This window comes from Bidens hawaiensis, unplaced genomic scaffold, assembly GCF_021521415.1.
Source record: "Bidens hawaiensis isolate Kalapana, Puna unplaced genomic scaffold, B.hawaiensis_p1.1 tig00078629_1, whole genome shotgun sequence".
NCBI classification, from domain to species: domain Eukaryota; kingdom Viridiplantae; phylum Streptophyta; class Magnoliopsida; order Asterales; family Asteraceae; genus Bidens; species Bidens hawaiensis.
In genome coordinates this window covers 24,371-38,742 of record NW_027503470.1, presented here as the reverse complement: position 1 = coordinate 38,742, position 14,372 = coordinate 24,371, and the positions used below count along the sequence as shown (strand labels likewise).

Below are 14,372 nucleotides of genomic sequence, written 5' to 3'. Positions count from 1 at the left end.
GGAAAACTCTAAGAAAGGTTTGGTACCTATTCCTAGAGGAACCGTGTTAAGCTCATCCCAAAGTCCTAGCTCTAAAGAAGAGCAGGATAGGATGAAGCATGTTCCTTATGCTTCGGCAATAGGATCTATTATGTATGCAATGATGTGCACCAGACCGGACGTCTCGTATGCTTTAAGCATAACGAGTAGATACCAGCACAACCCAGGTGACAGTCATTGGATGGCTGTCAAGAATATATTAAAATACCTTAGAAGGACTAAGGATATGTTTTTAATATATGGGTCTGGTGAGGAGGAACTCGTCGTAAAGGGTTACGTGGATGCGAGTTTCCAAACTGACCGAGATGATTCTCGGTCACAGTCGGGATATGTCTTCATTTTGAATGGAGGCGCTGTCTCTTGGAAGAGTTCGAAGCAGGATGTTGTCGCGTTATTCACTACAGAATCTGAGTACATCGCCGCTTCAATGGCAGCCCAAGAGGCTGCATGGATGAAAAAGTTCATCATGGATCTAGGGATTATCTCTACCATTCAGGAGCCCCTAGAGATATTCTGTGACAATGAGGGTGCTATTGCACAGATCAAGGAGCCTCGTGCTCATCAGAAAACGAGGCACATTGAGCGCAGATTCAACTACATAAGGGATGAAGTTGAAAAAGGAAAGATATGTATTCATAAAGTTCATACCGATCAAAATATTGCGGACCCACTCACGAAGCTCCTCGATAGGCCAAAGCATGAGGGTCATGTTTGTGCATTAGGACTTCGGTATTCTAGTGAGTGGATTTAATCTGTGTTTAGTGTTTGTATAAGAACAAATGTAATGGGTATCTCATGATAATTAATTATGTTTTAATTTTTCAATGAGTTATGTTCTATATTTGCATGTTTAATCCATGAATGACTTATGTTGTTCTAAACGTCCGTAGTCGATCATGCTTGTGGGAACAAGTATGAAGGTAAGACTATTATGAACCCGGATTGGTTGATATTCATGTGATGAATATAGGGCATAGGTTTGCCACCAAGGTTCATAGATATTTGTGGGATACAAATATTGGACATGATCCGCTCTCAAGGATCACTGCATGGAGTTAGTGCAACTGATCATAAGTAATCCTTGAGTAAAGGCGAGTATCATTGTGTCCTTTGACCAGAGATGCATATTGGATCTGGTTTTTCATCAAGTCTGATAACTTGACTCTCTTCTTTGTTATTTCGGTAACACGATGACGTGTAAGAAAGAGCTCAGATATCATATGAGATGTCAACGAGGATGTATGCAGTCAAGATGGGATTTGTTCCTCTTATGTGTTGAGAGTTTAGATGTCTAAGGCCTGTTAAGTTAAATCATTGAGAGAATGATCACTCTGTGTCTCTTCGATTTGACAGGACATCTAGTAATAAAGGGATGTAATGATAAGACTTACCTATATCATATCAAGTATGGACTTGAAGGGGATGATGTTATTGAATGGCACTTAGTCAAGCACACTAAGGGTGGTGACCAGTTGTTAGGCGGTATTCACCATTAGCATTAACTTCTTATGAGTCACGTGCAAGTGGGAGATTGTTGGAATACCGTATGCCCGAGACACATAATTAGGTTAATGTGGCTAGTTGTGTTTGATCCAAGTCGGGTCATACCCAATAACGAGTTAGACACACACCAATTATGTATTTGTTAAGATAAGATCTATGAGACAAATACAGAACACGATACATTCAGAAAATCGGGTTTCTGAATACTTACTTGAAAGTGTTAAATAAATTAATTGGTTAATTTATTTATTCAAATAATTATTATTGGAATGATTATTTAACTATGTGTTCTTTTATAAAATGGTTTATAAAAGATGGGGTGTTTATATATTTTATAAAGTATAAAATAAATAAAAAAAAAATAAATAAATAAATATATTTTTGGGGTCGGTTTTGGGTGGGCCCCACACCCCAAAGTTTTGGTCAATATTTTGTCATGGATGTAGTGGAGGTTAAGTAATCTTCACTTGACCAAAATAAAACCTAACACATGACATGAAAAGATTTGATTGTTTTTGAATGAGATTATATATATTCAAACAAGTAACAATTAAGTCTTTCAAGTAAGCAAACCAACTCTTTCTTTCTTTCTTGGTTTTGGTTTTCGGCCAAGATCATAAGGAAGAGGCTCGGGTCTCGATTATTCGTGTTCAAGCTCCCTAACAAAGTTCGGTGTGTGTTGGAGGCTCGGGGTATCTTCCGTTTGAGGATTTTCCCTTTGAAAGTCTAGCATCAATATCATCTTCTTCAACATCAACTACACTCTTAAAAGGTTAAGAATGTAAGTGTTTATAGCTTTGATAGTTTAGTTTTCCCGTATCATTTGATCCTTGCTTCGGGTTTCTAATAAATAGATTATTGGTAATCTTATAACATGAATAAATTAGGTTGTTCATGTACACATTTCCTATAAACTTGTAATATATACATATATAAACACATGGATACATATGTTTAGTTTGTTTATATCACGCTTCCGCCTTAATTGTGACTAGTTAAATGGTTAACTAAGTTTAAAATATCCATAGAAACCCAACACTTACATGCTCATAAGGCCATTTTATGTGCAAGTTCGGATCACATGCGCGCTTTGCTTTGTTCTGGAATGCAAGAAAGGTACTTATATATTATAATCTTGGTTTTAAAAAGTGTGCCTTAGACGCGAGACAATCTGGAAAATGCCGCAAGGGCCTCGAGGCAGTGTCTCTTGCACATCTTGGTCAAAGTTAGGCCTGCAGGAGGCTAGGCCTGTAAATGAACCGAACGAACACGAACAGAGCATGCTTGTGTTCGTTTGTTTAACTTTAACCGAACAAACGATCTAACACGAACAATTAGATGAATGAGTTTTCTGGTTCGTGTTCGTTAGTTAACAGTATAAACGAACGGTTCACGGATATAAATGAACTCTGTAACTATAGATGAATGAACATAATGAACTAAAACCAATTAAAAACTAATGTGAACCAGTCGAACCACAATGTGCTGGAGCTAAAAAGTTATTAAAACGACTAAATTGTAATGGGCCTAAAAAATTTAAAGGAATATATTAACGGACATAAGCGAACAAACGTAAAATAACGAACATAAATGAACGTAAACAAATGAACAAAAACGAATTTAAGTGAACAAACATTAAAGAACATAAATGAACAAATGAGTCATGTGTTCATGTTCACTCATTTAACTAAATGAACAAAAACTTCTATTCATGTTCGTCCGTTACTAAATAACCAACCTTCCCGCCGAACGATTTACGACTTACTGAATGTTCGGTTCGTTTACATGCCTATAGGAGGCTGTGATATAGAAACAACCAAAGGGATGGGAAAATATAATATGCTTACTTGATAAAAATGCTGATATATATATAAAAGATATGCATATTCTGGTTGTACATAGTATACAGCCTCACGATTTTTTAAACCACGATTGTATTCATATTTAGTCTTAGATTTGCATATTTCATTAGACTGTTTCATCATATATCTTTAATTTGCAGCCAGTCTGAAAGTATAAAGATTGACCTCGGTTGGAACGCACTAGTTCGGCTAGTAAACTGGCTGTATTCTGGTAAACTTGTTCCAAAACCCAAACACGGTTGTTTATGGCATAACCTAGACGAACAAGTGAAGTTAGAACAAGTCATTCCATATGTTGAACTGTACTGTTTATCAGACAGTTGGCTTCTAGAAGACCTTCACAAAGAATGTTTAGAAGTAATTATGAATTGCTTAGATTCAGTTAACATGGCAACTAAAATGATTCAAATTGGTGCTGATTGTTGCCAGTGGGATTTGGTTGAGTTGGCTGCTAAGTTTATGGCACCATCGTATCATCATCTTAGAAACTCAGGGCAGCTTCTAGAACTTGATGAACAGCTTGTTGATATAGTGCGTGCTGCATCTGTTGCTAGACTATCTCAATGAGGTATTCAGTTTATAATATATAGAGGTTATATAGATTATTGATAGATGGTGATGTCTGAAATTTTCATGGAAATAACAACTTTCAAGTAGTCATGTAATTTTTGGAATATCCGACCTAAACAACTGGAAATGGGCTAGTCTGTGTATCTTTTGTTTTTCTGAGTTGAATCGGGATATAGTTTAAGTCTTTAAGGAGAAAACGGGCCTGAAAATGTTTGTATAAAAAACGGGTCAAAGTTAGTTACAAAATAACTCAATGGTGGTTGGCGACTGAGCATTTCACAAGTTGTTTATAGTTTCTAGAGGTGTAAACAAGCTAAGACGATCCTGAACTTAGCAATACTCGAGCTTGGGTCTTTCTAATTTATAAAGCCCCGCCTGGCTTGGATTAAGTCTGAAGTTTAAATTTAAGCTCTACTTGTAAAATGGTGTGTAAGAACCGGGCTTCCGCTCGATTGTTTGATGAGCCTAGATGAGTTAAAAGCTTGGCTTGAGCTTTACTGTTTAAACGGTAATAGTTTAGGCTTGAATATTTGCTTTGAGCTTGTTAGTCATGAACTGGCTTAACAAACTGATTGAACAAAATGGAAGAACTAGAACTCAAAAGTTATCATAAATTATTATTGGTTGTCTTTTACCCAACTCAACAACATTTTGTGCTCTGATGTCTATCAACTTACCGTTAAAATTTTCCGATTGGGTCCGGTCACCCGACAAAATAGAATGCCACTATATATATACGAATTACAAGTTTGGTGCCGCTAAGCCGTCATTAGGCCACTTGGCGCCACCTTACTTGTTCATAGTATTATTTTTTTTCCATTTCGGTATCAAAACAAACATACGAAAGATGACTGAACGATTTGTTTTTTTTGTTTCCGATAACGTAACGGACGTGACAACAACCAACCAAATTCGCATAGACTTACGGACTCAACGTTCGGGACCGGCAACGCAAGCTCGAGTTTACCGAGCAACACCACCCCTTTGGGTCAATAAATTTTTATATTTTTCCCTTTAGTAGCTCCAGTAGCGTAACGAACATACCCAAAACTAATAAAATTCGTGTCCAATTACCGTCTCAATTTATGGAAGTGACACGCTTGGGTTTACCACCGACTAGGTTTACCGACCAAACAAATGTCATTTTGAATTATTTTATTTTTTATATTATAATTAGATGAATATATTTTTTGGGGTTTAACGCTAAGATTTTACCAACGGTGTCTATACCATAACGAACGTAAACAATACTAACTGAATTTGCATCGACTCACCTACATAACACTCGGAATTTACCAACACCCGACTTCAACTTTGAGGTTTTACGAACTACTCAGCGCAACACTTGGGTACCACACTAGTTACAGAAATAAACTATAGATGACAGTTTGACATGCTTGAGGTACAGCCGTGGTCTAAAACAATTCAACAAGACATCTCTTTTACTAGAATGTCTTTTTATGTTTTATATGGTCATTTTGTGTTATATGTAAAAGTGTATCGTACTTCATAACTATTATGAACGAATTATAATGTGGTGATTCTCTACATATGTAATCCCATCTCTTTATTTATGTGTGAATCTATAAACTATACAACAAAAAAGCTCTATAGAAACAGTTAGATTTTTATTATAAGCGGTTACACACCAGAAACCGCTTCTAATAGTATGTTCCTCATGCCAATTAGATTTCACTAGTGCATATAAACCTCATTTAAAGCGGTTAAATATGAACCGGTGTAAATAATAAACTAACTAATAAAGCGGTTAGACTAAAACGCCTTGACTTTCACATCTTCGTGCGTCCGAAAAGGGTAACACTCACTTATAAAGTGGAGAAGCCCGACTCCAAAATTGGAAACATTCAACCACGGAACTGGTGATTGATTCATTGGTCAGCAAGGAACAATTCGCGCTTAGTAAAGGATGTGAGTAGTCCTTTCAATAAGAAGCTCGACAATCCCCACATTATGAACTAGTTAGATATATAATAAGTAATAACCAATGCAAAAGATTACATTTTTATAAAAAAAAAATTAGATATCCTTTTAGAAAATGTGTCTTTTCTTTACTCATAATCATAAGAATGAACTTACTTTTCAATTTAGTCTTTGTTAATGGCCCACGCATTTGGTATTTGGAAATAAGTGAACACATAACATCGGATTAAACTGCTTAGGTTATTAGTATTGCATAGTTAGGGTTTTTATTCGTCTGTAACTTACAGGCCCGACTTAGGTTACTTTCTCTACGCTTTCTTACTTGTTTCTGTCATGTAGTATATATTGGGGGCTTCTCTTCATTATATTCGCTTAAAATGTAGTCCCTTCATTTTACATAAGCGATCGCTAGATTTAATATCAGCTTAATGGATTATGAAAGGATTGCTAGTAAATTTAAGATTTGTGTGTGAATTGTGTTTATTCTGCTAGCTTGGTTCAGGTGGCTTGAATTTGAATATAAAACTTTATAGAACCAAATATTTAGTTCGCTTGTGGCTGAATTAAGAAACTTAATCGTTAGTTAAACAGTCAAGGCTTGGTGCAAATTAGCATTTTTATGGCTTTATGTTTCAGATTCTTGTATGGTGATCAAGCTCGTATTTTTCAAGATGAGATTCAACTGGATCTAAAGCATACAAAGACGGGTACGATTGCCATGGCTAGTGCTGGAGAGAATCTTAATGCTTCACAGGTACTTTAACATTGTTTTTGTACTCCTGTTAGATTAAATTTTACAATGTATTGTAAAAATGATTTTTTAGTGTAATATGTTATAAAAGTGCATACTCACTGTTACATTTTATGTTTTTCAGTTTTATATTACACTGCGTGATGATCTTGACTATCTGGATGGCAAGAAGACTGTAAGTGTTATGGTTCATGATATGTTTTTTGATTATTTATTACTTAGTAAATTGTAGCATCTTATATTGATATATGCTGTTCAACTGCTATTGGTGTTTGGTGAGGTGGCTGAAGGGTTTGAAACTCTCACCAGGATAAATGAAGCTTATGTAGACGATAAAAACAGACCATATAAAAACATACCGTACATCAAACATTCTCATACTATGATTTTAAACTTCTACTAACTTACATAACTAATAAATTTTGTCACAGCATCAAGCACGCTTATATACTTGATGATCCTTTTGAGGATCCTGAACAGTTAGCTGAGCTAGTTCCAGATGCTTCACCTGAAGGAAAGCCAAAAGATGAGGTAATAAATTATAATTATAAATGACCACAAAGGGTTACAAGTTTGATATTTTTTGAGTTTATAATGTTTAATAATTTGTTACAAATATAGGTTGATGATGAAGTAAGGCTTGAAGATGATTGGGTGCCGTTGGATGAGCAATTGGATGCAGCAGAACTTGAGCAGGTCATTCGGGACAAAGAAGCACATTCTAGAGCAGTTGTGCTTGAAAGTGTACGTATCGTTTATTTTAATGATTATTGTTATAGCATATTAATTATTCGTGAAATAAAATAGTTTGTGTAGAGACATATTTGACACACCAAGTGATTAGATATGGGCCTGTAAATGAACCAAACGGACAATTACAATTAAATTAGCAGGGTTTTTATGTTCGTGCTCGTTCATTAAGAATATGAACATTTTCGTTTATGTTCCTTAATTAACAATGTAAACGAACGGTTCACGAACGTAAACGAATAAACATTACTGAACATAGGTAAATGAACATAACTGAGCTAAAACCAACTAAAATAAATGTGAACAACAATGTGTGGTGCATAAAAATAATTAAAACTAGACTAACTTGTAATGTGCCAAGAATATTTAATTGAATGCATTAACAAATGTAAACTACATAAGTGAGCATACATGAATGAACATAAAACGAACTTAACTGAACCATTGTAAACGAACGATCCCGAACCTAAATGAACGAATGAGCCATGTGTTCGTGTTCATTCGTTATTATATAAACGAACATAATCAAACTCCCCGCTAAACAGTTCACCAAACGTTCGATCTGTTTACAGGCCTAATTTAAAAAGTTTGAAAATTTTGGACATAAAGTCTTTCAGGTCAACTCAACCCATTTTGAAATATGCGATAAAACTACTTGTTTTGACCCGTTATGCGTCCCACTTGACCTGTCTACTTTGCTACCTCTAGTCAACATAAGACATTCACAGTTTCACACTTTGTCATTTATTTTGGCGTTCCAGATAGGCGATATTCCAGATGCGGAGATTAAACCTCCTGATAATGTGCTCTTTGTATGCAAACTAAATCCTGTAACTGAAGTAAGTTGTTTAACCGTTTAACTAAGTATATTTAATGATTATACTTTCTTTTTTAATTTTCTATCTTTTATATCACAGGATGAGGATCTGAATACCATTTTTTCTCGGTTTGGAAGACCTCGTAAGTTATAAAATCTTGAATCTTTCTAATTGACCAGGCCTATTTTCTGTTTGTTAAAGAGTAATAATTTCTATAATAATATAATATTATGAACTTTTGCAGAGCTGATATAATCCGTGACTATAAAACTGGAGATAGCTTGTGCTATGCCTTTGTTGGTGAGTCTTTTATCTTTATCATTCTTGTAGCTATTGATATTTTTAAGAATTAATTTCATATATAACATACACCCAATTAAAACTAAAAATGTCATATATACCCAGTTTTGAATTTTTACTTAATGACCATTCTATTCATTTTCATTATATTTGTGTGAACCCTATTTTTTTTATTTGGATTGACTTCTATGATAACCAAGCAAACCAAACTGTCGTCTTCCTTTTATTCTCTCGATGATGGATAATCTAACAATGGAAGCTGTATATTTGAATCAGAGAATCAAACTTGAACCAGATAACTGCATGATAAAAAAAAATATGTTAAAAAATGGGTAAAGATTTAAGCTAAACACGGGCAAATAAAAAATATTAAAGTTATAGATGGGCATATTTAAAATTTGGAAAATTGGTTTTAAATACTCCCAACTATACTCTATTGGCAAATAACAGTCCCAACTTAACACTTGGTTAGTGACGGTCCCAACTAAATGTGTATTTATTTTCAACGGTCCGCGACTAACGAAAAGTTAACTCCGTTAGAATGATGCTTACGTGGCACGCTATGTTGTAAAAAACTGAGTATGTGGCTGCTTAAGTGGCAAAGTTTCTTTCTTTTATTTATTTCTCTCTCTCTCTCTCCCTCCCTCTCTCTCTCTCTCTCTTTATTTTCTGGAATTCAACCAGATACCAACACCACCCACCACCACCTACCGCCACCAAACCCTAGCACCACAACCACCTTCTCATTAATCAAAATCAATTATAAGACCAGCAAGCCCTAATTCAATTCCTTAACAAAAAGCCCTAATTTATATCAAAACCTAACAACGCCGGAATACATATTCAGACTTCTGCCACCACATTCACCGGAGACACAAATCGATCCCGGCTAAGCTTCAATACGACATTGGCAAACAAATAGTCCAGCCTGCTACAAACCTGCTATTTACTCGGCTCGCCATCTCTTGGTAAACCCCTTCATATCTGCTTGCCAACACCCTAGTGTTGGTGCCTGGTACATCGCTCCAAATCTACTCGGCTCGCCATCAATCGCAGGTGGTAGTGATGGTGGCGGTTGATGGGTCTTTGTGGTAAGGTGGTGGAGGATGGATGAATGAAGGAAGATGGTTGATGTCCAAGCTGTTGTTGTTATTATTATTATTATTATTATTATTATTATTATTATTATGCTTTATTGCCACGTAAGCTGCCACGTACTCAAGTTTATGACAACAAAGCGCGCCACGTAGGCATCAGATTAACGGAGTTAACTTTTTGTTAGTCGCGGACCGTTAAAAATGAATACACCTTTAGTTGGGACCATCACTAGCCAAATGTTAAGTTGGAACCATTATTTGCCAATAGAGCATAGTTTGGAGTATTTAAAACCAATTTTCCTTAAAATTTTAAAGATTTAGAAAAATAAGAGTAAAATAGGCATTCAATTAATGCTTTTAATGAATTAAGTGTATTTCATATTCTATTTACTTCGTAACGGCATGTATTATATTATTAGTTTTGCATGGGTGATGGGTATATTTGATATTTTCTACGTTTATAGGGGTATATATGAAGTTGACCCTTTATATTGTTTTTTACTTTTTAGTTGGTTTAATTTTAATCTGAAATTGTCATTTGTATTTATATTTCAGAGTTTGAGGACAAAGAAGCTTGTGAGCAAGCATACTTCAAGGTACACATGGTTCTATTTTCATGTTTTATGTCATTAAAGAAATGTGTAGCTAGAAATATGATATTTCTAAAGATTATTTACAATATATGATGACAGATGGATAATGCATTAATAGATGATAGGAGAATACACGTGGATTTCAGTCAAAGTGTGTCAAGAATGTGGAACCAGTACAGGCGTAAAGGGAATCGGTCTGGAACAGGTAAAAATGGTTTGGCTGGACTTAAGTTCTTATATTTAACTCTTTCTTTTATTAAACGTTTATTTTTGGTTTTATTGTAGCTGGTAAAGGTTGCTTTAAATGTGGTTCCCTTGATCATATTGCAAAAGACTGTACCGGAATCTCTGATGACAAACAACCTCCAAAGTACATCTTGAAGGATGATGATATTTCTAGAAAAGGTGGCAACGACTCAAGGTATGTAAACCTCTATGCATGCACTTTGAGGTGGCAAGATGGGTAGGCCGGTAATGGGTCAAATCAAGTGTTTTTTTAGTTGACCGTTTGAGCTGCTTGACCACTCTAAATAAAGATTAGCCCACATCTTAGATTAACCCACCCATAAGCAGGCTTGTAAACGGACCGAATGAACACGAACGAAGTGTGATTGTGTTCTTTCGTATAACTTTAACCGAGCAAACGATCGAACACGAACAATGGAACAAATAAACAAACAAGTTTTTCTTGTTCGTGTTTGTCAGTTAAGAAAATGAACATGTTCGTGCTTGTTTATGTTTGTTACTTACGTTTATTAATAATATAAACGAACAGTTTATGAAACGAACATAATTGAACATAGATGAAAGAACATGACTTTGCTAAAATCAGTTAAAGTAACGTGGAGAACATTGTGTTGGGCCTAGAAAGTTATTAAAGCTAGACTTAGTTGTAATGGACCAAAAAATTTTAATGAATATATTAACGAATGCAAACGAACGAACTTAAACAAACATATATGAAAGTAAAATGAATGAACATAAAAAATTTTATATGAAAGAATGTTCACGAACATAAATGAACGAACAAGACGTGCTCATGTTCGTTTGTTTAACTCAGTGAAAAAAGTTTTTGTTCATGTTTGTTCATTTATTAAGTAAATGAACATAAAAGAACTTCTGGCCGAACGGTTAACAAGCTGTTCACTGAAAATGTTCGGTTCATTTACAGGCCATAAGTAAACGGGTCAAAATTGTGCCACCCATGTTTGTTTGTTTAAATCAAGGTCTGCATGCTCTCTAAGACTAACACAAAGTTGTTTTTACAGGTATGACATGGTGTTTGATGATGACACTCATGGAAGTCCACAAAGAAAGAAGCCGCCAAGACATGAGGCGGATGACCGTAACGCGTATCGAAAACCGAGTCACCGGGCGTCAAATGAAACAAATAAAAACGAGTACAAACATAAAGACTCGGTGGATGAAAGAAGAAGAGAGCATAGGCGAGATGATAGGCACCGCACATCAGAGGGAAGAAGAGATTACAAGAGAGACGAGTCGGATCATAGAACATCTAGGAATAATGATAGAGATAGAACCCGTGATGATGATAGGAGGCGTGACAGTAGGGATGACAGGAAAAGATATAGGGAAGATGAGTATGATAGGAAAAAGGATAGTGGAAGAGATGAGTCGTATAGAAGAACAACACACGAAGATGATGTCGGGCATAAGAGGAGCAAGGAGGGAGATCGTGATCGTGATCGTGTTAAAAGCAGCACAAAATATGATAATAGGGATCGTAGTAGGAGGGAATAAATGGATGGTTTTTGATTATATGAGTAAGGGTATGAGTTGGATAATGTGTTTTTTTCTGACCATTATAGAAGACACTATCCTGATTCCCTTTGTTGTTACTTTGCAGTTTGTCTTTCCTTTCTAGATTTTGGGTATGAACTATTGAATTTATGAATTTGTTAAAAGTTCTTTCTTCTTTTTATATCATTTGTCAAATTATTTTAAACCGAGTGACAAAATAAATATAAGACATTCCAACCTTACATGTAATGTAGGGAGTTGAAGGTCAGAAAAATGAAAAGAATATCATAGCATCTTACTATATTATATGTTCATACTTATCGTGTCACAACTGCGAGTGATTTCCATTTCCTGTCTTATTTAGCATGTTTGGGATTGAGTTTCAAAATAATTTATTGGCTTTTTCAAAAAGTAATTTTAAAAAGCTAATTTTTTTGGTTTTCAGAAAATAGTTTTTTAGTCCTTTTAAAAAACTAAAATAAAAAAGATTTTTGTGATTGGCAAATATTTTTTTTTTAACTTATTGTTTTTTAAAAACACCAATAAACCAATAAGTTTTTTAAAACTTAATCTTAAGCATGCTTTAAGACAGTATTGATACACCAATATGATTGAATGTTTAGTAGTAGTTGTTGTAACTTGTAAGCCTCCAATGCGTATTTATTCGATGATACTGACATTGAAATACTAACTAATGTAAAGATAACAAAACACACAAAACAAATATCCTATTAAAGGGTATTTATTTATTTATTCATTTACACTTAACGCATATTTTAACACTAGTTGGTACAACAAATAATATTGTATTAATTTTCTACATTGCGTTTGATCATGTTAACCTTGTATTAATCTTCTATGTTGTATTTTAACTAGAGTTTGAATCAGATGTGATAAAGTGAGTATTGATTATTATAGTATTATAGATATTACATTTTTTAAATTTAAATTGTCGTTATCTTATTATGAGAGTCTATTTGGTTACATGAAAAGAGAGATTAGGTTTTAACATTAATAAACGTGACATGACCATAGTAATAGCACATATCTTTAGTTTTGTAGATTGGTCATCGAAAAATATATCTTGTTATAAGCAGTGACGGAGCCAGAAATGTTTTTTAGTGGATTCGAAATTTTCGGTGGTTGGGTTTATTACCATATGGTGTCAAATTTTTCGGGTCGGGTCACAAATCATAATCCCAAAACGTACAATTTCAAAGTTTTTAGGTTGGGGTCAAAGTTTTTGGGTCGGGTTAGTCGTATTTTTCTAAAAATTTCAGCAATAAACCATAAATGCACAACTTCAACCCAAATTAATTTGATTGGTTAACTTAATAGCAAGTCCTAACACGTTAAAATTTACACATAAACATATAATCAATGTTTTCATAATTAGACCAAACATCAAACTGGTCGTCTTCCTAATCACCGGTTGACCAGATTAAAGAACTGTTCGATGTCATTAAATTTAAATATGGAAAATAAAATATTACAATAACTTAGACGTAGTATAAAAATAATTTAATAGAATATACAAGAACAATTAGGGGTGCAAATGAGTCGAGCTGCTCGCGAGCTACTCGAGATCGGCTCGTTAAAAAGCTCGTTCGAGCCGAGCTTTATTGAGCCCGAGCCCGAGCTCAAGCCTAAAAATAAGCTCATTTAATAAATGTCACACCCCACTTTAGGGCCTGGGCGCGTGACCACAAGTTGGTACCTGTTTTGTAATATATCAGAATCGCGGTTTAAATTTAGCGGAAGTATTTAATAAAATATTATTACTTTGAAAACTTATTAAAATGTCGGGTTTAAATACCTGCTTGATATTTCAAATACATTTCTTTATAAAACACAATTCTTTTATAATATTTTCAAATAAAATACCGAGCCATCAGATAGCATCTAATGACTATAACTCCAATTTTCTTATTCCTTTTTGCTTGTCTGTTCTAACCTTTCTTGTTTCCCTGTAACATGGGTGGGAAAATACGTCAGCACAAGCTGGTGAATAACGCTGACTCTAAAAATATCTTTTCAATACTTTTGTGAAACCAACAATAATACCTTTGTGACTACTCATTAGGCACCCAACTGAATTGGGATCAAATTACCCTAAGTACCATGTACAATTAATTATATACACAATATCATTTCTCTGAACAGTCCCGTAGACCTTCAGAGGCATGTTGATGATATGCATGGCCTCAGGGAAATGCCGAGTCACCATGTATGTTTGGATCCAGACATATGTATACTCTTAATCAGAGTGTTAGTTTCTTATTATTGTACACAAAGTTTTAAGGATTCATAAATTCTATGCAAACATTCTGACTTAGTATAAAATGTTTGGGGCGTATTCACCTTTTCTGTTTATAATCAGTTTCTTA

General features: G+C 34.7%; 2 protein-coding genes across 2 annotated transcripts; both read left to right on the top strand.

The window, feature by feature from the left end:
* Window positions 1–2,584: 2,584 nt before the first annotated feature.
* On the top strand, window positions 2,585–4,074 carry LOC143606970 (BTB/POZ domain-containing protein At1g04390-like). Its single transcript, XM_077082576.1, has 2 exons — window positions 2,585–2,658; window positions 3,545–4,074. Exons 1-2 carry the CDS (start codon window positions 2,624–2,626, stop codon window positions 3,969–3,971), a joined length of 462 nt encoding a protein of 153 aa, XP_076938691.1. The 5' UTR covers window positions 2,585–2,623; the 3' UTR covers window positions 3,972–4,074.
* Window positions 4,075–6,980: 2,906 nt separating this feature from the next.
* Window positions 6,981–12,110, top strand: LOC143606971 (peptidyl-prolyl cis-trans isomerase CYP59-like). Its single transcript, XM_077082577.1, has 10 exons — window positions 6,981–6,991; window positions 7,098–7,197; window positions 7,288–7,410; window positions 8,178–8,255; window positions 8,334–8,380; window positions 8,479–8,534; window positions 10,187–10,227; window positions 10,324–10,429; window positions 10,510–10,645; window positions 11,481–12,110. The coding sequence occupies exons 1-10, from the start codon at window positions 6,981–6,983 to the stop codon at window positions 11,983–11,985; spliced, it is 1,203 nt and encodes a 400-aa protein (XP_076938692.1). The 3' UTR covers window positions 11,986–12,110.
* The last annotated feature ends 2,262 nt before the right edge of the window (window positions 12,111–14,372 follow it).